The sequence below is a fragment of the Macaca fascicularis genome, chromosome 20, assembly GCF_037993035.2.
Source record: "Macaca fascicularis isolate 582-1 chromosome 20, T2T-MFA8v1.1".
Classification (NCBI taxonomy): domain Eukaryota; kingdom Metazoa; phylum Chordata; class Mammalia; order Primates; family Cercopithecidae; genus Macaca; species Macaca fascicularis.
The window spans coordinates 9527729-9550245 of record NC_088394.1 but is presented as its reverse complement, the minus strand read 5'-3'; the positions used below and the strand labels follow the sequence as shown (position 1 = coordinate 9550245).

The 22517-nt window shown below is 49.1% G+C and overlaps 1 protein-coding gene across 7 annotated transcripts in view; it reads right to left on the bottom strand.

The window, feature by feature from the left end:
* Window positions 1-22517, bottom strand: part of ABAT (4-aminobutyrate aminotransferase) — a 106385-nt gene that overhangs the window by 4811 nt on the left and 79057 nt on the right. For all 7 annotated transcript variants that reach the window (XM_065537177.1, XM_045381765.2, XM_005591210.4 and 4 more), the window contains 10 exons: window positions 22168-22217; window positions 15869-15949; window positions 14877-14969; window positions 13814-13876; window positions 9344-9407; window positions 8593-8741; window positions 6381-6518; window positions 4220-4387; window positions 2815-2961; window positions 153-264 (listed from right to left, as the gene is read on the bottom strand). In XM_065537177.1, coding sequence (XP_065393249.1) covers window positions 153-264; window positions 2815-2961; window positions 4220-4387; window positions 6381-6518; window positions 8593-8741; window positions 9344-9407; window positions 13814-13876; window positions 14877-14969; window positions 15869-15949; window positions 22168-22217 — 1065 coding nt within the window. The remainder of the gene's footprint in view (window positions 1-152; window positions 265-2814; window positions 2962-4219; window positions 4388-6380; window positions 6519-8592; window positions 8742-9343; window positions 9408-13813; window positions 13877-14876; window positions 14970-15868; window positions 15950-22167; window positions 22218-22517) is intronic.

Sequence of the window (22517 nt, the reverse complement as noted above, 5' to 3'; positions counted from 1 at the left end):
GTTCTCTGGAGAAGCAGCATTCAGGCTATTTTCAGACCTGTATACCACCTGCCCCCCACGCAAAATATTGCTGAGTACCTAGCAACATTTTGCAGCTACAGCAGGATATACTGGACGCTGATGAAACTCAGCAGCCACTCCTGGCCCCTTACCTTTGTTTCTGGCAGTTAAAATGAGCTTATTCCGTACGGAATCATCGGGAGTATCGAAGGAGCAAAAGGTGCCTCGTCCTCTCACCCTGCTGATGAACTGGGGGTACCGGGCCTGCAGTGGGGGGAGACAAGGCCAGCATCAAAGCCCATCACCCGTGTACCAGCTGGGCTTAATGGCTGTGCTTCGTCAAAGGCCTTCCATGGTCCAGCCTTGGCCTCTGCATGGACTGGCAGGACGTCCAGGGGGTTAAGAGCTCTGGTGACATTCAGGCCTGGGTTCAAAGCCCAGCTGTTCACATCTGTGTTGTGTCGAGGGAAAAAAAAACACCACCAACAACAATAATGAAGCCCAGCGTTGTCTCTTTCTCACTGCATAACCTTGGGCGACTCAAGTACCTCTGTTTCCCCTGCTGTAAACTGAAGGATTTAAATGCTGTTGATCGTGCAGTGGCACGATCTCGGCTCACTGCAACCTCCACCTCCCGGGTCCGAAGATTCTTGTGCCTCAGCCTCCTGAGTAGCTGGGATTACAGGCACCTGCCACTACCTCTGGCTGATTTTTTTTTTTTTAGTAGAGACGGGGTTTCACAATGTTGGCCAGGCTGGTCTCGAACTCCTGATCTCAAGTGATCTACCTGCCTTGGCCTCCCAAAGTGCTGGGATTACAGGCGTGAGCCACTGCGCCCAGCTCAATGACTGGTATCTTTATAAAAAGAAGACAATTTGGAGACAGACACAGGCACAGTGGGGAGAAAGCCAAGTGATCCCGGAAGCAGAGTGAAGCCTCCATAGGTCAAGGATCATGAAGGATTCCTGGCAGCCATGAGAAGGTGGAGAGGGGCATGGATCAGATCCTTCCCCAGAGCCTCCAGAAGGAGCCAACTCTGCTGAAACCTTGATTTCAGACCCTGCCCTCCGAACTGTGAGAGCATAAATTCTTGTTTTAACCCACGCAGTTTGTGGTGATTTCTTATAGCAGACAAGGAGGCAAATGCAGATGCCTAGTGTGGAGGACCTTGATTTCACCTTACTCTCCACTGTCCATGTGAAGGACAGCAAACAAGGGCTTGGAAAACCCCAAATAATTTCAGGGTACTGGGGGCTGAGTTGGGGGAGCAAGTCTTATTTCACAGCAGCTCCTTAGTAGAAACTGGAGACACGGTCCTGTTCTAGGGGTGACAGGGCCAGGCACTGTGTTAGACACATACACAATTTTTTTCTTTCTTTTTGTGGAGGACGGGGTCTCACTATGTTGCCCAGGCTGGTCTTGAACTCAGTAGGGCTGAAGGCAATCCTCCTGCTTTTGCCCCCCTAAGTGCTGGGGTTACAGGCATGAACCCCTGTGCCTGGTAGTGGGCACACCCTTGAATCCCCTGCCAGTGAAGAAGGGCCCACTTTGGTCTACACAGATGAGGAAACTGAGGCTCAGAAGTCCTTCCAGCACTTATTCTAGCATGTGCCCTGCACTTGTCGATTGCTGGGGAGCCGGCAGTTTGAACACACCGCTCCCTCTCCCATCACAGTATGGCCCTGGGGAGGTTCAGAATAATGTCTCTTCCATTTAGACACCCCTTCAGGCCTGTGTGCCACACTGACACACACACACATCCACACACCTCCTTGCGGTTAGGAGTGACCACGTGACCAGCTCTTTGTCAAGTGTTGGAGGTGTTATGTGAGATTTCTGGGAAGGCTGCTAAAGACAAGAAGGGGGCCACTCTGTCCTTCCCTTCTTTTTCCTTCCTATTGCCTGGAATTGAGATGTGATGGCTGGAGCTCCAGGAGCCATTTTGGCCCACGATGAAACCTTGAGGGTGGAGAGTAATCCAGTCCCAGCAGTGGACAGCAGTGCTGATGAGTGGTAAGTATGCAACAGGTTGCACAGAGGAGGGAATAATGAACACATCAGAGGGGGTGAGAGAAGGAGTGCTTGGGGGCTTCATAAAGGGGGGATGTCTGAATTTGGTGTCAAAAGATAACCAGGGCCGGGCGCATTAGCCCATTCTTGTAATCCCAACACTTTGGGAGGCTGAGGCGAGCAGATTACCTGAGGTCAGGAGTTTGAGACCAGCCTGGCCAACATGGTGAAACCCTATCTCTACTCAAAATACAACAAAATTAGGGCATAATGGCACATGCCTGTAATCCCAGCTACTCGGGAGGCTGAGGCCAGAGAATCTCTTGAACCCAGGAGGCGGCGGTTGCAGTGAGCTGAGATTGCTCCACTGCACTCCAGCCTGGGTGACAGAACAAGACTTGGTCTTGAAAAATAAATTAAAAAACAAATAAATTAAATAAATAAAAAAGATAACCAGTGCCGGCAGGTGCTGCCCAGCACTTTGGGAGGCTGAGGTGGGAGGACTGCTTGAGGCCAGGAGTTCAAGGCCAGACTGGCCAACATAGCTAGACCATGTCTCAATATTAAAAAAATCAAAAAAACAAAACTAGGAGTTCAGGAACGGGTTGGAATGGGATGGAGGGATGGAGAGGCATTCCCTGCAGAGGACACAGCACGTGCAAAGCCCCGGAGGCTAGGAGCAGCACAGCCCATTGTGAATTGCTGGAACAGCAGGTGCAACGCCATGCTGAAGAGCTCCAGTGTTGCCCTGGAGGCTGCAGGGAGCCGTGGGTGGTGGGGGCTAGGCAGGGGAGGGGGTGGTACCTGGAGGTCCAGCAATCCCGTGAGCAGGACCTTCCCGGCATGGGCTGCGTTATTTAGCAGGTCCTCCCGCTTGATGATGTTGATGACCTCAGCCAGCAGTAGGTTCTTGGACGGGTCCCCCAGCCAGGTGTTGAAGATCCGGTAAGGCTGGAACGAGGAAGGGGTGTTGGAAGGGTTCATGCATATGCACACCCTGCAGGGGTCACTTCCCCCAGGCACCCCTCCTCCTCTCTCGAACAGGAGAGAAACTAACCTAGTGGGCGTCTGCCAGAGGCTAGCGGGAGAACACACCCAATCTCACGGAATTCTTCCAACAGCAGCCCTGTAGGTAGGAACTGCTAAGGGGAGATCAAATCGTCCCATGCCCTGGGAAATCCCTCAGTCCCAGGAAACCAAGACAGTTGGTTCCTTAACTCCTATAACCCTCATTTTATAGAGGAGGAAGCAGAGGTTCTGGGAGGCTAAGTGATTTGTCCAAGGCAAATGTGACTTATAGGTGGAGTTGGGACTGGACTGCCGGCAGTGACCCTCAAAGATCACCCACTTGGCCCCTCCATGAACGATTCAGGGTGGCCATGTAGCCAACCAAAACACCCTTCCCAGCGTCCCTTATGGCTAGAAGTGGCCACGTGACTGGGTTTTAGTCAAGTATTGGAAATAGACGTGTTATGTGAGATTTCTAGGAAGGCTGCTAAAGAAAGAAGGGGGCCACTTTGTCCTTCCCTTCCTTTACTTTCCTACTGTCTAGAATTGAGATGTGACGGCTGGAGCACCAGAAGCCATTTTGGACCATGAGGCAACCTTGAGGGTGGAAACTACATGTAGGAATGGTGAAAGGACATTGGCCCCTGATGGCTGTGTGTGTGTGTGTGTGTGTGTGTGTGTGTGTGTGTGTGTGACTCTGTATGCACACATGGCAGTACACAGTGTAGTGGGTAAGAGTATGGACTCTGGGTTGGAGTCCTGGCTTTGTCACTTAACAGGCTGTGTGACCTTTGACAAATGACTTAACCTCTCTGTGCCTGATTCCTCATTACTAAAATGAGGATAAAAATAACACCTACTTGGTTAGGTTGTTCTCAGGATTAAAAGTGTATGAGAAATACTTAGAACTAGGCACACAGCAAATGCTCAGTCTGCTGCGGCAGCTGTCAATGATATTATTGTGTGTGCACACAGAGAGAAATCAGGAGAAGGCTGATGGTGGACTGTTCCAGAGTCAGCCTTACAGAGAGAGCTGGGAGGGCACACCACTGCTAATTGCATTGATAAGAACTGGGCCTTAGAAAACCTGCGACCCAGTAGGTGCCCACCCAGCTCCTCGATGGTGAGAAAGGAACAGTTAGGAGAAGAGGATGCTCCCTTCTCTGCCTTTGATGTAGAGAGAAGGCTGAATCCAACTCACAGCATTGGGCCTGAACTCCTCCTTGTGGAAGAAGCCCCCAATCATCATCTTCTTGCTGAAGGTCATCACGTCTGCTGGGTCATCCAAGCCCCAGTGCTCATGGGCCCAGAACTTGCCTGTGCAGCCACCTCCGGTCTGGACCTCATCCACCAAGAAGGCGCAGCCATGCTGGCCGGAGAAGAGAGAGGAGGGAGAAATAAACACCCGTGGGAGGCCAGAAACTCATGCCCTCTATAGCCAACCACCTGCCAAACCCTGGGTCCACACATGTCGTGCTTGTTTTCTGAACAGCAAACCAGCCCCATGGTCTTGCGCTGTGCACAGAAAAACTAATCGAAACACTTAAGCTGAGCAGTTCCAACAAGAGCTGTATCTGAGTGTTTCCTAAAACTGCTAAGCTGGACCAAAAAAAAATCCAGAACATTAAATACTCCCTGCACCAACAAAGAGCGGTATGCCATCTGGCTTCGGTCTCGGGTCTCAACCTCGTCAGAGGGAGCTGTGTCCAACAGGGAGGCCTTGACTGTGCTTCTCAGAATTCAGCTGCCGTGCTCTGCTTGTCACCAGGGCTATTTCTAACTCGACGTCTGTGTTAAGTCAACTCATGTCTTAAAACTTTTATCTGTGAACTTATCGGTTTGATTGCCAGTTATATATGCACAAGACGTTAAAACAAACAGAAAACGTAAAGAAAGGAAATCAGTGTATCAAAGAGATACCTGCACCCCCATGTTTACTGCAGCACTGTTCACAATAGCCAAGATACGGAATCAATCTGTCCATCAACAGATGAATGGATAAAGTAAATATGGTACATATACACAATCGGCCAGGTGCAGTGGCTCACGCCTGTAATTCCAGCACTTTGGGAGGCTGAGGCAGGCAGATCACCTGAGGTCAGGAGTTTGAGACCAGCCTGGCCAACATGGCAAACCCCGTCTCTATTAAAAATACAAAAATTAGCCGGGCGTGGTGGCGCACACCTGAAATCCCAGCTACTCATGAGGCTGAGGCAGAAGAATCGCTTGGACCCAGGAGGCGGAGGTTACAGTGAGCCAAAATCGTGCCGCTGCACTCCAGCCTGGGCAACAGAGTGAGACTATCTCAAAAAAAAAAAAGAAAGAAAAAGAAAATAGGGTACATATACACAATGGAATACTATTCAGCCGTAAAAAGAATGAAATTATGTCATTAGCAATGACGTGGATGGAACTACAGGACATTATGTTAAGAGACATAAGCCAGACATTGGCAAATGTTGCAGGTTCTCACTTATGTGGGGACTAAAAACATTTCCCTTATGAAGAAAGAGAGTAGAATGATGGCTATCAGAGGCTGGCAAGGCTAATGGGGAGGTAGAGATAAATAGGGGTTGGTTAATGGATACAAAAGTACAGTTAGATAGAAGAATAAGATCTAGTGTCCAGTAGCACAATAGGGTGATTATAGTTAATAATTTATTGTATATTTCAAAATAACTAGGAGTGGATTTGGAATATTCCCAATACAAAGAGATGATAAATGTTTTAGGTGATGGATATCCAATTACCCAGATTTGATCATTATGCATTGCAACTATTATGTATCCATAAAGATATTTTAAAAAGATTTTAAGGCCAAGTGTAGTGGCTCAGGCCTGTAATCCCAACACTTTGGGAGGCCGAGGTGGGCAGATCACCTAAGGTCAGGAGTTCCACACCAGCCTGGCCAACATGGTGAAACCTCATCTCTACTAGAAATACAAAAATTAGTTGGGTATGGTGGCGTGCACCTGTAGTCCCGGCTACTTGGAAGGCTGAGGTGGGAGAATCGCTTGAACCTGGGAGGTGGAGGTTGCAGTGAGCTGAGATCGCACCACTGCACTCCAGCCTGGGTGACAGAGTAAGACTCTGTCTCAAAAAAAAAAAAAAAAAAAAAAAATTATATATATGTATGTGTGTGTGTGTGTGTGTGTGTGTGTGTATGTGTGTGTGTGTAGTTTCAGGGAAGAATCCCCATTCTTCCGCCAACCCCAACTTCTCCACCCCTGGTGCTGACAGACAGCCTCTGCAAGTCTGGAGGTTGACAGGAACTCAAAGCAGAGGTGCTGCTAGCCCTTTAATCTGGGAACTCAACCCAGAAAGCCCTATGGCTCCATCCAACCTCAGCCCCGTCCACTGACCTTCCTGGCAATGTCTCTCAGCTTCCGAAAGAAGTCATCGGACGCATGGTTGTCTCCACCCTCAGACTGGATGGGCTCCACGATGATCCCGGCCACCGTCTTCTTCTTTTTCCGATATTTCACAATCAGATCCTCCACCTGGATCCCAAAGGGGCAAGTCACCACCGCTGGCAGAGGCTTGTGACCAGTATCCGTGGGTGGGAATCTGGGGTCCAATGAGCCCCGTGCAGTTTTATTGGAAATGTGTGTGTGTGTGCATCTCCTAAGACCAGTGAAGCCTCTGTTCTAACAGCTATGTGTGTGGATGGGAATGTATCCTCCTTGAGACTGGTGCTAGCACCTGGGTGGATACAAACTAATAACTTGGGGCAAGTAATTTAGCCTTCAGAAGCCTCACTTTCCTGATGTATTGTATGGGCACACAGACAGAATCCACCTTCCAGGGTTGTGGAGAGGACTGAATGAGAAAATGTAGCGCTATGAGTCGATTGCTGAGCTAGATGTTTTAGCTGTGGTTCTGCCTCTGTTTTACATGGAACATGCACCTGTCACTTAACCTTGTTATGTGGGAAATAGCTATATCACGGGTGTATTGAGAGAAATAAAGGTGAGAGCGCTCACACACACACACACACACACACACACACACACACACACAGAAAATACAGCACAGAGTCTGGCACACAAAAAGTGGTGGCCGCTACTATTACGATTAGCATGACTATATTATTATTGATTACTATTGTTCCTATTCTTATAGTATCATTGCTATTATTGGTGTGAGAATCCTTTTGGAGCAGAATCAGAAATGTATCCTTGGTTAAAAAACTGTTCTAAAGGCCAGGTGTGTTGGTTCACACCTGCAATCCCAGCACTCTCGGAGGTTGAGGCAGGAAGGATAGCTTGAGGCCAGGAGTTTGAGACCAGCCTGTGCAATATAGTGTGATTCATCTCTGCAAAACATTTAAAAATTAGCTGGGCATGGTGGCTGCGTGCCTGTAGTCTCAGCTATCTGACAGGCTGAGGTGGGAGGACCCCTTGAACCAGGACTGTGAGATCACAGTGAGCTATGACCACATCACTGCATTCCAGCCTGTGCAACAGGGCAAGATCGTGTCTTCATTAAAAAGAAAGAGGCCGGGGCCGGGCGCGGTGGCTCACACCTGTAATCCCAGCACTTTGAGAAGCTAAGGCGGGCAGATCTCTTGAGGTCAGGAGTTCCAGACAAGCCTGGCTACCATGAAACCTCATCTCTACTAAAAATACAAAGATTAGTTGGGCATGGTGGCGCATGCCTGTAATCCCAGCTACTCCAGTGGCCGAGGCACGCGAATCACTTGAACCCAGGAGGCAGAGGTTGCAGTGAGCCGAGATCTCGTGCCACTGCACTCCAGCCTGGGTGACAGAGTGAAACTCTGTCTCAAAAAAAAAAAAAAAAAGAAAAGAAAAACCCCAAACCGTACACCTAGATAGACTAACAAGTGAAATCTTTCTTTGTTATGTACAGCTAAGGAAAAGCCTCTGTTTGGGTGATATGATTTTGACCTAGGTCTCCACCAGTCACCCCAAGGAAGCTCTGAGATACTTTTCTTTGTTTTCTTTTTCTTTCCTTTTTTTTTTTTAAGATGGAGTTTCACTCTTGTTGCCCAGGCTGGAGTGCAATAGTGTGATCTCAGCTCACGGCAGCCATCACCTCCCGGGTTCAAGTGATTCTCCTGCTTTGGCCTCTGGAGTAGCTGGGATTACAGGCATGCACCACCATGCCTGGCTAATTTTGTATTTTTAGTAGAGATGGGGTTTCTCCATGTTAGCCAGGCTGGTCTCGAACTCCCGACCTCAGGTGATCCGCCCATCTCAGCCTCCCAAAGTGCTGGGATTACAGGCAGAGCCACTGCGCCCGGCCCTCATATTCTTTCAACAGATCTATTTTCTCTTACTTTAGAGTCATTGATGCTTGTCTTCCAAGAAACTTAAGTGATACAGAAATTGGTATCAGAGTCGGGTGATGGATGCTGTGACAGAGTCTCATGAACTCTCCCAATATGGAATATTTGGGACGCAAGGCCTCTGTGTCCCTACTTCCCCCTGGGGGAGCTCTGCACAGGTCCCCAGATAAATGCTTCATCTGTTTCTCTTCTCCTGGGCCAAGTCTTGGGGCGGCAAGAGCAACGGGACTGGTGGTTAGGGAGGATCCGGAGGGTATGAGCGTTACCTCTTCCAGACAGCGGGCCTCCTCCTGTTGGTTCTCTTTCACGAACTCTTCCAGAGGGTATTTCAGCCGTGGGAACGGCGCGATGGGCCAGTCAAAGGAAGGGATGTCAATCTTGTGAATGGCTTTGGAGTGCGTGGTCGCTAAGCAACCTGAGTTGAGCAAAACAGAAAAGCAAACACTTGGCTTGGGGAAGCAGGCAGTACTCTTTGCAAAGGAGATGATACGCATTTCAGCGTGCGGCTGTAGATGAGCAGGGGGGCCTGTTGCCTGTGAAACCCCAGTTCTTTTTATCGTTTAAATTTTAGTTTTTCTGGGTGCATAGTAGGTACATGAGATGAGTACCTACTACTCAGTAGTACTCCCTACATAGTAGAGGAGTACATGAGATGTTTTGATACTGAACCCCAGTTCTCATCCAGAAGCTGAAGGAGGAACTCTTGAACCCTTAATTGGCATGCGTGAGTGGGTATGTGTTTGCACTGCGATTAATCACAGATGCAGCGCAGGCTTTGAAGACAGAGTCAATAGTTCAAATCCCGGATCTGTCACTGAATAGCCTTGGCAATCCTTCCTCTTCCCAAACCCTGATTCCCACATCTGCAACGCAGGAATAATAATCCCCACTCTGCAGGGGACTGTGTGGAATCGGTGAGACAATATGTGTAAAATGCCAATGTCAGCCGCCGCGATTGTTGCTCTTATTATTATTATTCTAAACACCACCTTGGGAGTGTACTGGTCCCCTCCTTACCCATGGTCCTCCCATGGAACGCGCCCATGAAGGAGAGGATGCTGTAGTCAGGGCAGCCGGGGGCCTAAAACCAAGAAATATCACTCATTAGTCACAGTTGTAAGGATGGGGGAACTGTATTGTTGCCTCTGCAAGTCCAGAGGGACACAGAAATCTATCAGAAGAACCAGGAATCCTTCACAGGTGGAAGTTACACATGGGACCACTGGGGTCTATATCCAAGAAACACATGTTTTATTTTGCATACATACTTACATTTTTTTTTTTTTTTTTTGAGACGGAGTCTTGCTCTGTCGCCCAGGCTGGAGTGCAGTGGCGCGATCTCGGCTCACTGCAAGCTCCGCCTCCCGGGTTCATCCCATTCTCCTGCCTCAGCCTCCTGAGTAGCTGGGACTACAGGTGCCTGCCACCTCGCCCAGCTAGTTTTTTGGGTTTTTTTTTTTTTTGTATTTTTTAGTAGAGACGGGGTTTCACTGTGTTAGCTGGGATGGTCTCGATCTCCTGACCTCATGATCCGCCCACCTCGGGCTCCCAAAGTGCTGGGATTACAGGCTTGAGCCACCGCGCCTGGCCCATTTTTTTTTTTTTTTTAAGTCACAAAATTTAGGCTGGGCGCAGTGGCTCATGCCTATAATCCCAGCACTTTGGGAGGCTGAGGCAGGCTGATCATTGGAGGTCAGGAGTTTGGGATCAGCCTGGCCAACATGGTGAAACCCTGTCTCTATTAAAAATACAAAAATTAGCCAGGCACGATGGTGGGGGCCTGTAATCCCAGCTACTTGGGAGGCTGAGACAGGAGAATCGCTTGAACCCGGGAGGCAGAGGTTGCAGTGAGCCGAGTTCGCGCCACTGCACCCCAGCCTGGTCAACAAGAGCAAGACTCTGTCTCAAAAAAAAGTTGCAAAATTTAAAATCAAGAAATTTCACATAAAGACCTGAACTTCTGGCTTCTCACCAGTGCTGCACCGTTTGGATCCATTTTCCTGCTGTGGTAACTGTAGGTGACCAAGCAGCACCCACTACCTACCTTCCTCTGGCCACTGGGGACTCCTGGGTTTTCAGCCCCTGTTCTACAGGCTCTTCAACTTCCTCCCCATCCCCTGGCTGCCTGCTACTCAGGCCTCTGCAGGTGTCAGGGGCTTCCCAGGGTGACATGAGGCAAGGGGCTGAGCCAGGCACCTTGCAGGAACCGTCCCCCCAGGCCTTTGGAAGGGGTCTGTGTGCTCGAAAGTGGTCGAGGGGAAGCCCCCACCGGGTGCTCTCCTATGGTAGCTGCGCCTTGGGTTCAGGAGGGGTGCATGGACACCCCATCCCTTCCCAGCCCCAAGCAAATGGCACAGCTGCCAGTCCTCGCATTGTTTTCTGACTCTCCACCCAGCAAGGAAATCCCAACATGTTTCCCGCTGACTCAGGCAGAACTGCTGGAGGTGCCTCAGAGGCAACTGTGGGGGGCCCCAAGTCTCTAGGAGGTTGGCATCGTCTCAGGTTGGTTGAGCACCAATTCCCTGAGACCTCCGGAAAAAACCCTAAGACCTCCTCCTCCCACAATTTCCAGAAACCCTCTTGTGGTTTTTTTTGTTTGTTTGTTTTGTTTTTTTTAAGATGGAGTCTTGCTCTGTCACCAGGCTGGAGTGCAGTGGTGTGATATTGGCTCACTGCAACCACAGCTCCCCCTGGGTTCAAGTGATTCTGCTGCCTCAGCCTCCCAAATAGCTGGGATTATAGGTACCCGCCACCACGTCCGGCTAATTTTTGTATCTTTAGTAGAGACAGGGTTTCGCCATGTTGGCCAGGCTGGTCTGGAACTCCTGACCTCAGGTGATCCACCCACCTTGGCCTCCCAAAGTGCTGGGATTACAGGTGTAAGCCACCGTGCCTGGCCTCTTGTCATTTTTTTATTTGTCTTCTGATTGTACATGTAATTAATATATACACATCATTTTGCATATTTGGATTCAGCCATGAATGATGAGGAGTGAGATCCAAAAATGTCGATGGTCTAGGATGCCCATGGATATCGAGTGGGAAAAGCAGAGTTAGAGAAAGATGTAGGAGGCTGGGCACGGTGGCTCACACCTCTAATCTCAGCACTTTGGGAAGCCGAGGTGGGAGGATTACTTGAGCTCAGAAGTTCGAGACCAGCCTGGGCAACATAGTGAGACTCTGCCTCTATAAAAATTTTAAAACAATTAGCTGGGTATGGTGGCAGGTGCCTGTAGTCCCAGCTACTCAGGACACTGAGGCAGGAGGACTGCTTGAGCCTTGGAGGTCGAGGCTGCATTGAGCCGTGATCGCACCACGGCACTGCAGTCTGGGGACCAGAGTGAGACCCTGTCTCAGGAAAAAAAATAAATAAGAGAAAGAGAATGAGAGATAGGATAAGGTCCATAAAAAAAAAAAAAAGGGCCAGGAAAAAAAACAAGAAAAATTTTTAGTGTAAATTTATGTAAGTTTATTTGAATATGGAGAAAGGTATAGATACATTTGCTAGCAAGAGGTGTGGTTAGGAAAAAATATATATTAAGAAAGCATTTAAAAAAAAAACCCTGTCTCACCACCCAGAGGCAAGCCATTGTAAATATGCCGGCAGGCTTCCATCTAGTATTTTCCTGTATATTCATTTACATGTTTGAGAGCCCAGTGACCATATAATTTACATTCTACTGTTTTTACAAAATTATACCAAACACGTCCAGGCCAAAAGAAACCCTAAGTAACTATTTTTACTGCAGAATATTAGAATGTTAGCACAGGGTAATTAAGTTCAGCGGCTCCTGTTTTTTTTAAATTTTTTATTTTTTGAGCCAAAGTCTCACTTTGTTGCCCAGGATGGTCTCCAACTCCTGGGCTCAAGCAATCCTCCTGCCTCGGCCTTCCAAAGTGCTGGGACTAAAAAGTGCATAAGCCACTATGCCCAGCCTTATTTTGTTTTGTTTTTGTTTGTAGGTGATCATAACACAGTATTTTCTTTTTGTTTTTTTTCTAAAGCAGCAGACCGTTCGGTCTAAATCTTAATGGGACCTCATACACAAAACAGAGGAGGCCAGGCCTGTTCTGGGCAAAGCTGGGTGGGGAGCTTGGAATCTCACCCACCTGGTTTTCCCTGTGGCCCCTGGTCACCTCTGACCCCCAGCAGTGGTCTCCTTGGTTCCACTTCGAATCCCTACATTTAATTAGTCCTTCCCCAATATTGGTGGTTTCTAGTCTTTTCTGACTATTATTACTGTAAACACCAAGGGGGTGAACACCCATGCGTATACATTCCTGCTGACAATTTGGATTATTCTAGAAAATATGTTAATGGCCTTTGGAGACCTGTCAAATTCAGACAGTCGTCCTAAGAAACTGGTGAAGGCTGGTCAAGGAGATCTCCACTCAGCTTTTTTTTTTTTTTGAGACGGGGTCTCATTCTGTCACTCAGGCTGGAAGTACAGTGGCTCAATCTCTGCTCACTGCAACCTCCGCCTCCCAGGTTCAAGCGATTCTCCTGCCTCAGCCTCCCGAGTAGCTGGGACTAAAAGCCTGTGTCATCATGCTCGGCTAATTTTTGTATTTTCAGTAGCGACAGGGTTTCACCATGTTGGCCAGGTTGGTCCTGAACTCCTGACCTCAAGTGATCCGCCTGCCTTGGACTCCCAAAGTGCCGGGATTACAGGTGTGAGCCACTGCGCCCAACCTCCACTCAGCCTTGATACCCAGGGAATGGACTTGAGACTGGGAACACCTTGGGAGCCCTTCCTTTGTTGTTGTTGTTGTGTTTTGTTTTGTTTTGAGATGGAGTCTTGCTCTGTCGCCCAGGCTGGAGTGCAGTGGTGTGATCTGAGCTCACTACAAACTCTGCTTCCTGGGTTCAAGCAATTCTCCTGCCTCAGCCTCCTGAGTGGCTGGGATTACAAGCACCTGCCACCACACCTGGCTAATTTTTGTATTTTTAGTAGAGACAGGGTTTCGCCATGTTGGCCAGGCTGGTCTGGAACTCCTGACCTCAGGTGATCCTCCTGCCTTCGCCTCCCAAAGTGCAGGTATTACAGGCATGAACCACAGCAGCCAGCCTTTTGTTTTCGCTTGTTTGGTTTTTTGTTTTGAGAGGAGTCTCATTCTGTCACCCAGGCTGGAGTGTAGTGGTGTGATCTCGGCTCACTGCAACCTCCACCTCCCGGGTTCAAGTGATTCTCCTGTCTCAGCCTCCCAAGTAGCTGGGATTACATGCGTGCGCCACCATGCCCAGGTAATTTTTGTCTTTTTAGTAGAGATGGGGTTTCACCATGTTGGCCAGGCTGGTCTCGAACTCCTGACCTCAGGTGATCCACCTGCCTCGGCCTCCCAAAGTGCTGGGATTACAGGCATGAGCCACGGTGCCCAACCTGGCCCTTCCTAATTGAGAAAGACAGTGCCAGCCAGCCGGCAACAGCCCGGGAGGGGCTGTGCAGCTTCCCCAGATGTATGTGGTACAAGCCCAGCTGCACTCACCTGGTTAATCATGCACGTCTCCAGCTCCTCCTGGGAGAAGCCCCTCTGCCCTCTTTCCTTGCTCTGAAACAATAGAACAGAACAAAATCTCAGAGATGCTCTGGGGTAGTCGGGGCTTCAACTTTCCAACCAAACCAATATCCAGTCCAGACAAGTAGAAAGTGCTTTCTCAGGAGTGGATCTCACGTATTAATTGTTACAGGTCTGTACTGAAACATGAGGCTACCAGCTGTGCTTGCAACAAAAGAAACTAACATGCATAATGCATTAAGCACCATCAGCAACGATTCAGATCTGTTGGATTAAGATCTGCTGAGAGTGTATATGTTCCGCCAGGAAGAATGGAGGCCAGGTGTGCGGGCTCAAATCTGTAATCCTAGTACTTTGGGTGGCTAAGACAGGAGGATTGCTTGAGGCCAAGAGTTTGAGACCAGGCTGGGCAAGAAAGTGGGGCTCTGTCTCTGCAGTTTAGAATATTTAAACAAGATTAAATATAAATGTTTAAATAATATAAAATAAAGTAGTCACACTGCATAGTTTTTTTTTTTTTGTTTGTTTGTTTTTTGAGACAGGGTCTCACTCTGTCACCCAGGCTGAAATGCAGTGGCACAACCATGGCTCACTGCAGCCTTGACCTCCCAGGCTCAAGCAATCCTTCCACCTCAGCCTCCAGAATAGTTGAGACTACAGGCATGCACCACCATGCCTGGCCAATTTTTGAATTTTTTTTTGGTAGAGATGGGGTTTCGTCCTGTTGCCCAGGCTGGTCTCAAGCTCCTAGACTCAAGTGATCCGCCCACCTTTGCCTCTCAGAGTGTTGGGATTACATGCATGAACCACTGGGCCCAGCCCACATTGCATAGTTTTGATGCCAAAGCCTCAGCCCTTTGCACCATACCCCACTGGGCTGTCTGGAAAGTGCCATCCAGCAGTGGCCCTCCCTGTATTTTAACCCTGGTACTGACGTCTAATATTCCAGCCCATTGTAAAGAACAGTCAGACAAGGAGTGAAGGTGTGGCGAGGTGCTGGGGAGCCTGTGTGTGTGCGAGCCCCAAACCTCACCCGGTACCACATGAAGATGGTCTTGAAGGCATTTTCATTGGAGCAGGAGCCGCAGGCCATGGTGATGAGCTGGGACATCCCTTTGGGAGCCACCTGTGGGGAGGGAAACAGCCGTGAGCCCAGGCTCATCATGACTCCTGTACTCCGGCTTCCCCTGGCTGGAGCTGAATCTTCGCAGGGGCCATACCAGGGATAGACGGAACCAGGGCTGTCCTGGAAGGTGTCGGACTGGGAGGGTGGACTCAGGATTTTCCAAGGGTGGCGGAGAAGCCTAGGGAGGCCCTGAGGCTGGCAGAGAGGAAAGAAGGGGGGCAAAAGCCCTCTCCGGATGCACCTGCCACTGTCTAAGACACCTACACGTTCCAGGAGGGACATGGAGGTTCCCAAAGGCTTTAATTGTTTGTAGTAACTAAAACCAAGAAGTGAGGGCAGGATTGAATGACATATGCAAGGCTCCTATCATATATTCATATTCATTTCCCCAGCTCCTTTTGTCCTGCACACAAAGAATCCCTTCTGTCCTTTTTTTTTTTTTTTTTTGTTGAGACAGAGTCTCCCTGTGTCGCCCAGACTGGAGTGCAGTGGCCGGATCTCAGCTCACTGCAAGCTCCGCCTCCTGGGTTCACGCCATTCTCCTGCCTCAGCCTCCCGAGTAGCTGGGACTACAGGCGTCCGCCACCTCGCCCGGCTAGTTTTTGTATTTTTTAGTAGAGACGGGGTTTCACCGTGTTAGCCAGGATGGTCTCGATCTCCTGACCTTGTGATCCGCCCGTCTCGGCCTCCCAAAGTGCTGGGATTACAGGCTTGAGCCACCGCGCCCGGCCCCTTCTGTCCTTTAAAAGAAAAATGTAAAATACTCTGCATGGAAGAATAAGCTCAGAGAGAAGGATTTCCGTAGCAACACCTTATTCTTCATTGCTGGCATCTCCACTTTTCCCTTCCCCTGCCAGTACCACGTCTGAAGACAGTGGGATTGCTTCTCTAGAACTGACCGAGAGCAAGGACTCCCGGAGCTTCTCCACAAAGTTCTCCGGAGGCAGGATTCCGAGGGCGGGTCTGTTGACGAACATGCTCTGCGAAAGGGCAAGAGACAAACGGTGACTTCTGGGGGCCTGACCCAGCTCCCTGCCTACAAACGGTGCTTTTCATAGTCCCTGTGTTCAAAAAGCCTCCGAATGGGGTTGCAGGATGATGACGTTCTGTCGGGGTGGAGCATGGCAGGTTTCCTCAGACTTTTAGAGAAATCCGCTAGGATTGCTGTGGATGTTTTAAAAAAGGGTCAGTGTCCTGGTCGCAATGTTGCATTGGCATTATCGAGGATGCTGCTGCCGCCGGGGAAAACTGAGGGAAGGGGACATGGGGCTCTTTGTACTGGTTTTTGCAACTTCCTGTAAGTCTCTTTCTTTATATATTTAACCATTAGAATGGCTAAAAAACAGGCAGGGTGCAATGCCTCACGCCTATAATCCCTGCATTTTGGGAGGCCGAGGTGGGTGGATTGCTTGAGGCCAGGAGTTCAAGACCAGCCTGGCCAACATGGTGAAACCTTTTCTCTACTAAAAATACAGAAAGGGACTTTTGGGGTAGAGAAAGAGTTTCTTGGGCAAAATCAGTGTAATGCACTCAGTGCAAATCCAAAAAGCAGCATCACTGTATAGGAGGAGACCCAAGGGCACAGGGGTCCCCAGAGATGATTCTCCCAGGGGCTTTAGGACTTGGCTTGTGCTGCTAGAAACTGGCAGATTCCTACCTCTTGCTTTTTCTGCTTTGCGATCACTCAGTTGGGTAGAGGATAAGTAGTAAAAGAAGTTAACTGTCCTCATTGTAGAGTTGGGGAGACTGAGGACCAGAGAGGTCAAACAACTTGCCCCAAGTCACACAGCCAAGAAGGAGAAAAACCGCAACTCGAATCTAGGTTTACTGACTTCAGATGCCACTCTCTGTCAGATACTCCAGGTAGCCTCCACCTGAAAATGCTCATGCTTGGCACAACCCAGAGACCTTGGCTTGCCTGGAAGGGCTTTTTTTTTTTTTTTTTTTTTAAACAAGGTCTTGCTCTGTCTCTCAGGTTGGAATGCAGTAGAATGATATCAGCTTACTGTAGCCTCGACCTCGCAGGCTCAAGTGATCCTCCCACCTCAGCCTTCCAAGTAGCTGGGACTACAGGCATGCGCCACCATGCCCAGCTAATTTTTTGTATTTTTTATAGAGATGGGGTTTCGCCATGTTGCCCAGGGTGGTCTTGAACTCTTGGACTCAAGGAACCTTCCTGCCTCAGCCTCCCAAAGTGCTGGGATTACAAGTGTGAGCCACTGTGCCCAACCTTGGAGGGGACTTTAAGGAGCATTTCCTTCTGGCTCTGACCTGTTAGCAGGGCTCCTAAGAAATCACGTCATGAGAACAGGGTGGAAGCAAGCTGGCCCTCAGTGGCAGCAGGAAAATGGCTCCCAGAAGGGGACAGCAGGGCTGGCTGGCAGCTTGACAGCCTATCTGGATCTAGGAATGATGTGGGGGTGATGTTCTTGCTCGAGAAGGCGTGACGTTAAGAACAGAAGATATCTGGGACATCGGGTATCAGGATCAAATGAGGATAGGTTTCTAAACCCTTGCAGTCAGCTCAGTAGGCTTAGGGTGCAGCATGAAGAGAATTGGCTTTGGCTTAAGTGGCTGTGCAACCTTGGGCAACTCACTTAACCTCTCTGAGCTTTGGGCTTCTCATCTGCCAAACTGGAGACTCTTCACTAGGTGCTTGTAAGGAGCCAGTGAGATGATATGGCATACAGAGGATGCAGGAGTTCAGTCTCAAAGGAAGAGTGATGCAGAGGCAAAGACCCAGAGGTCACAAGATAGCAGGTGTCTTACTTGGTCAAGCCCACTGTGCTATGTGCATTCATTGCAATGTGACTGTGTACATGCAATATCCATGATTATTGTATAACTTGTGAGCAATGTAATGAGAGGGTCCTGGTGACATAAGAAATAGTAACTGCAGGTTGCGCACAGTGGCTCACGCCTATAATCACAGTCACTTAGGAGGCTGAGGTGGGAGGATCTTTTGAGTCCAAGCTCGAGGCTGCAATAAACTATGATCCAGCCACTCCATTCTAGCCTGGGTGACAGAGAGAAAGAAGAAAGAAGAAAGGAGAAGAAGAAGAAGGAGAAGGAAGAAGAAGGAAGAAAGAAGAAGAAAAAAGAAATCACAATTGGAATCCAGATATTAGATCTAAGGGACGTGGTTTCATTTTTAGGGAGTCACAGGAAGTAATGATGGTGGAGTTTCAGGGTGGTTTGGTTTGGGTGCAAAAGGGTTGATAAACCCCTTCTCGGGACTTTGGTGACCTGGCAGGAACCTACCCTGTACAAGTAGAATACCATCGCCACCACCTGAGTGCATCTCTAGCCAAAAATTTGGAAGACCCAAGATGTCAGCCAATGGTGGCCCAGCCTACTGCCCTGGGCGTGTCCTGCTGAAAACCTTTAGCCCGTGGAGGTCAGCTGTCCCCTCTCTAAGACTGCGTCAGGGTGCTCTTTTCATCAAGCCCCAAACCCAGTTCCTCTGCAGAACAACTCAGCCCAGACTGGGATGGAGAATGTGGATTCACCATCAAATCCCAGCGCGGAAAACAGTGCTTGACACATTGGAAACATTCAGTCAATAACCAATGAATGAGCAAAGGTCAAGCAACAAGGCTAAAGAAGAAAGTGGGAGGCAGCTCTCCAAGGGCTTGGCATTTGAGGTGGAGAAGACTGGGACACAGCCGGAAGGCAGTGAGTACCGGGGAAGGGTTCCACGTGCAGTGCAGTTTGGAGGATGGTTTGGAGGAGGTGAGAAGGGAGGTGGGAGGGATCGATGGGGAGAGGTTGCTGGCAGAAAGCCAAGTGGGAGACTTGAGGGTTAGAACCAGTCCCCGACTAGGTGAGAGGGGAGAGAGAGGTGAAAGGTTAGCGGGGAATAGGGAAAGTTGGGGGAGCTCCCGGCAGGGAAAGGATAGTACTGTCCCCTGAAATCAGAATCCTTGGGCCTTTGTTTTTTGGGATATATTTTTGTTTTGTTTTGTTTTGTTTTAGAGGCAAGGTCTCACTCTGTCACCCAGGCTGGAGTGCAGTGGCGAGATCACAACCCACTGCAGTGACTTCCTGGGCTCAAGCAATCCTCCCACCTCAGCCTCCTGAGTAGCTGGGACTACAGGTATGCACCACCACACCCGGCTAATTTTTTTAAAAACGGTTTTTGTAGAGACAGGCTCTCGATATGTTGCCCAGGCTGGTCTCCAACTCTTGGCCTCAGGGATTCTTCCGCCTCAGCCTCCCAGAGTGCTGAGATTGTAGGCATGAGCCACCACACCCAGCCGGAATCTCTGGGCCTTGACGTCATGTGTTGTTGAGGACGGTTCTGCCTCTGGAGGCGGTTGACACTGCAAATGTGTCTGACATGTTTGTTGACACATTTTTTTTCAGCACCAACTGCCAAGGCATCTGGGATTTGCACAACGTTTCAAAACAAAGCCAGGCTTTGGATGTAAACACATTCGGGAGGCTCCGGCCGCAGTGGGCCTCATCAAACACCTTCAGGAGGATGCCAGTTCCCTCTACAGCAGCCCCTAAACCTGTCAACTAACTGGAGGCAAGAGTGTCCCCTGGCCCCTCCCAGGCAGGGCACACCCATTCAGAAAGAAGAAAATGTGGTTCTTTCCTATTAGCTCCCACTCTTCATTTAAAGGGAAGAACGTTTTAGGGCTAGGGATCCTGCTTCTGACCAGGATTGGGTCTTTATTCCGTCTGCCTTTCTTAGATTTCTTTTTGGGATCAAGTTCCTTGTCGTGTGTGGATAAGTATGTTCCTCTCTGAGTCAAAGAAAAACCCTCCAGTGATACCCCGAGTTGGCGAGGATGTGGCGAGACTGGAACCCTCCCCCAGCTGTGGGAGTGGAGTTGGTGCGATCAGTTTGGAGAACTGTCTGGCAGGATCTGCAGGAGCTGTACATGGCCAGCAGTTCCACTCCCAGCTACAGAAACACATAAATGTGTACAGCAGAAGACACATACACGACCGTCCACAGCAGCGGTCTTCATAAGAGCCCTGAACTGGAGCTATGCAAATACCCATGGACAATAGGATTGCAGGATATCTGCAGAGGGGAGCGCTCTAAAGCCGTGAGGATAGATGGTCTGCGATTACACACCAGGATGAATCACCCAGACATCATTTTGAATGAAATAAGCCAGACAAGGTAAAGATACACACTGCAAAGCTCCCCTTACATGCAATAAAGAACTGGAGAAATATAACTGGGTGTGGTGGCTCACACCTGTAATCCCAGGAATTTGGGAGACCGAGGCAGGAGGATCACTTAGGAGTTCGAGACCAGCCTGGGCAACATGGTAAAACCCCATCTCTACCAAAAAAAAAAAAAAAAAAAAAACCCCACAAAAACCAAAAATTAGCTGGGTGTGGCGGTGGGCACCTGTAGTCCCAGGAACTCAGGAGGCTGAGGTGGGAGGATCGCTTGAGCCCGGGGTGCAGTGAGCCATGATTGCACCCCTGCACTCTGGCCTGGGCAGCAGAGCAAGACTCTGTCTCAAGAAAAAAACAAGCAAACAAAACTGGAGAAATGCAGCAATCTGTTAAAAGTAAGCGGAGTGGTCTACTTAATTTGTCTGGAAGGAATAATAACTAGGTGGGGGCATGTTCTGATTCCTCATTACAACTCATTCATTCTCAATGGGAGTAAAAAAAAAAAAAAAATCTTACTCTGTTCCATATAAAGCACAGACATAAATACAACACATAGATACACTCCATATGTACTGTATTTTTGTATTACAATTTCATGATAGGGAACAACTAGGAAAATAATGTCTAAAAATGCTCCTTAATGGGATGTTCCAATAACAAAAAAAAATTGTGAAACACTGGTTACGTGGGAAATTCATTGAGTTGTGCATTTAGGCTGTATGCATGCCTGCATGGGCGTTATACTTTTTATTATTATTATTATTATTTGGAGATAAAGTCTCCCTCTGTCTCCTAAGCTGGAGTGCAGTGGCACCATCTCAGCTCACTGCAACCTCCACCTCCTGGGTTCAAGCGATTCTCCTGCCTCAGCCTCCCAAGTAGCTGGGATTACAGGCTTGCACCACCACACCTGGCTAATTTTCGTATTTTTAGTAGAGACGGGGTTTCACCATGCTGGCCAGGCTGGTCTCGAACTCCTGACCTCAAGTGATCCGCCCGCCTCAGCCTCCCAAAGTGCTGGGATTACAGGTGTGAGCCACCGTGACCGGCCATATACTTTAGTGTAAATGTGCAATGGCTTTCTACCTCTCTCAGGATAGAGATGAATGTCTTCTATTGCGGGGGTTCTCACGTGGGGTGACTGTATGCACCAGGGGACATCTGGCCATGTCTGCAGACATTTTTTGGGTGTCACAGCCTCAGGAGGGAGTTGCTACTGGCATTTAGTGGCTAGAGTCCAGGGATGCCGCTCAGTGTCTCAATGCACAGGACAGCCCCTCGCAACACAGAATTATCTGGCTACAGATGTCAACAGTGTGAGAGTTCAGAACCCCGGTCTAGGGGGCGTCGGAAAACCATGTGCCCTGCTGCTACTCTAGTCCTCCTTGGATCCCTCCCCACTCTCTCTGCTCCAGCCACGCAGCTGCCCTTGCCGCTGCCCTCTTCTCCCTGCTGGGACCGTTCCTCCCGACTCATGACCTGCCAGACCTTCCTTTCCTTCAGATCTCAGCTGAAAAGTCTTTTCCCTGGGAAGCCTCCCTGACACCCACCCTCTCCATCCGCAAATAACTCAGCTCCTGTGGGTTTCTTCTCAGCGCCTCCACTAGCTGTGTGACCTTGGGCAAATACTTAACCACTCTGTGCCTCAGTTTCTGTATCTGTAAAATGGGGATAACGAGAGTACCTGCTTCACAGACTTGTCAATATTATAGCTAGAAAGCGCTGAACACAGTGTTGGGTACAAATTACGCTCTCCATAAACATTAACTGTTAGCATCATTCTTTTATGCCCACGAAGCACTGCCTATCTTACTCTGGAGCACTTAGTATGGTTGCAATCCTCTATTCATGTGTGTGGTTAATTGACTGCCTCCGTGGGAATGTGGGCACTGCGTTTTCGTTCATCAAGGCATTCCACATACCTGGCACATAGTATAGGCTCGATAAATATTTATGGAATGAATGAATGCAAGGACTATTGCCAAAGTCTGCCCAGTGATTCTGTGAATGGCCATGAACACATTTTGTCTTTATTCTGTGTAACCCCAAGACCTACCGCATTTTGAGGCTGTTGGATGAGTTTCAGCAGGGCGGGGTGGCTGTAACCTGAGGGCAGGAGAGTATTGTTAGAGATCTCATTGCATCCACGGGTTCTCCATGCCCCTCCCTCCTCTCCTTCCCTCTCCCTTCCTTTCCAACCCCGCAACTCTCTTTAAACACCAAAGGGGCTTTTATCCTTTGTTGACAAAAAGAGATTACTGGCGCCCCACCTAACACCCCTGACTCAGAATCTCTCAGGGGGCAGCCTAGAAATCCAACAAATTCTCTAGAAGATTTTGATGCTTGTTCAGGTTTGAGACCTACTGGACTACATAAACATAAGGCGAAATAAATGCACCGGGCATG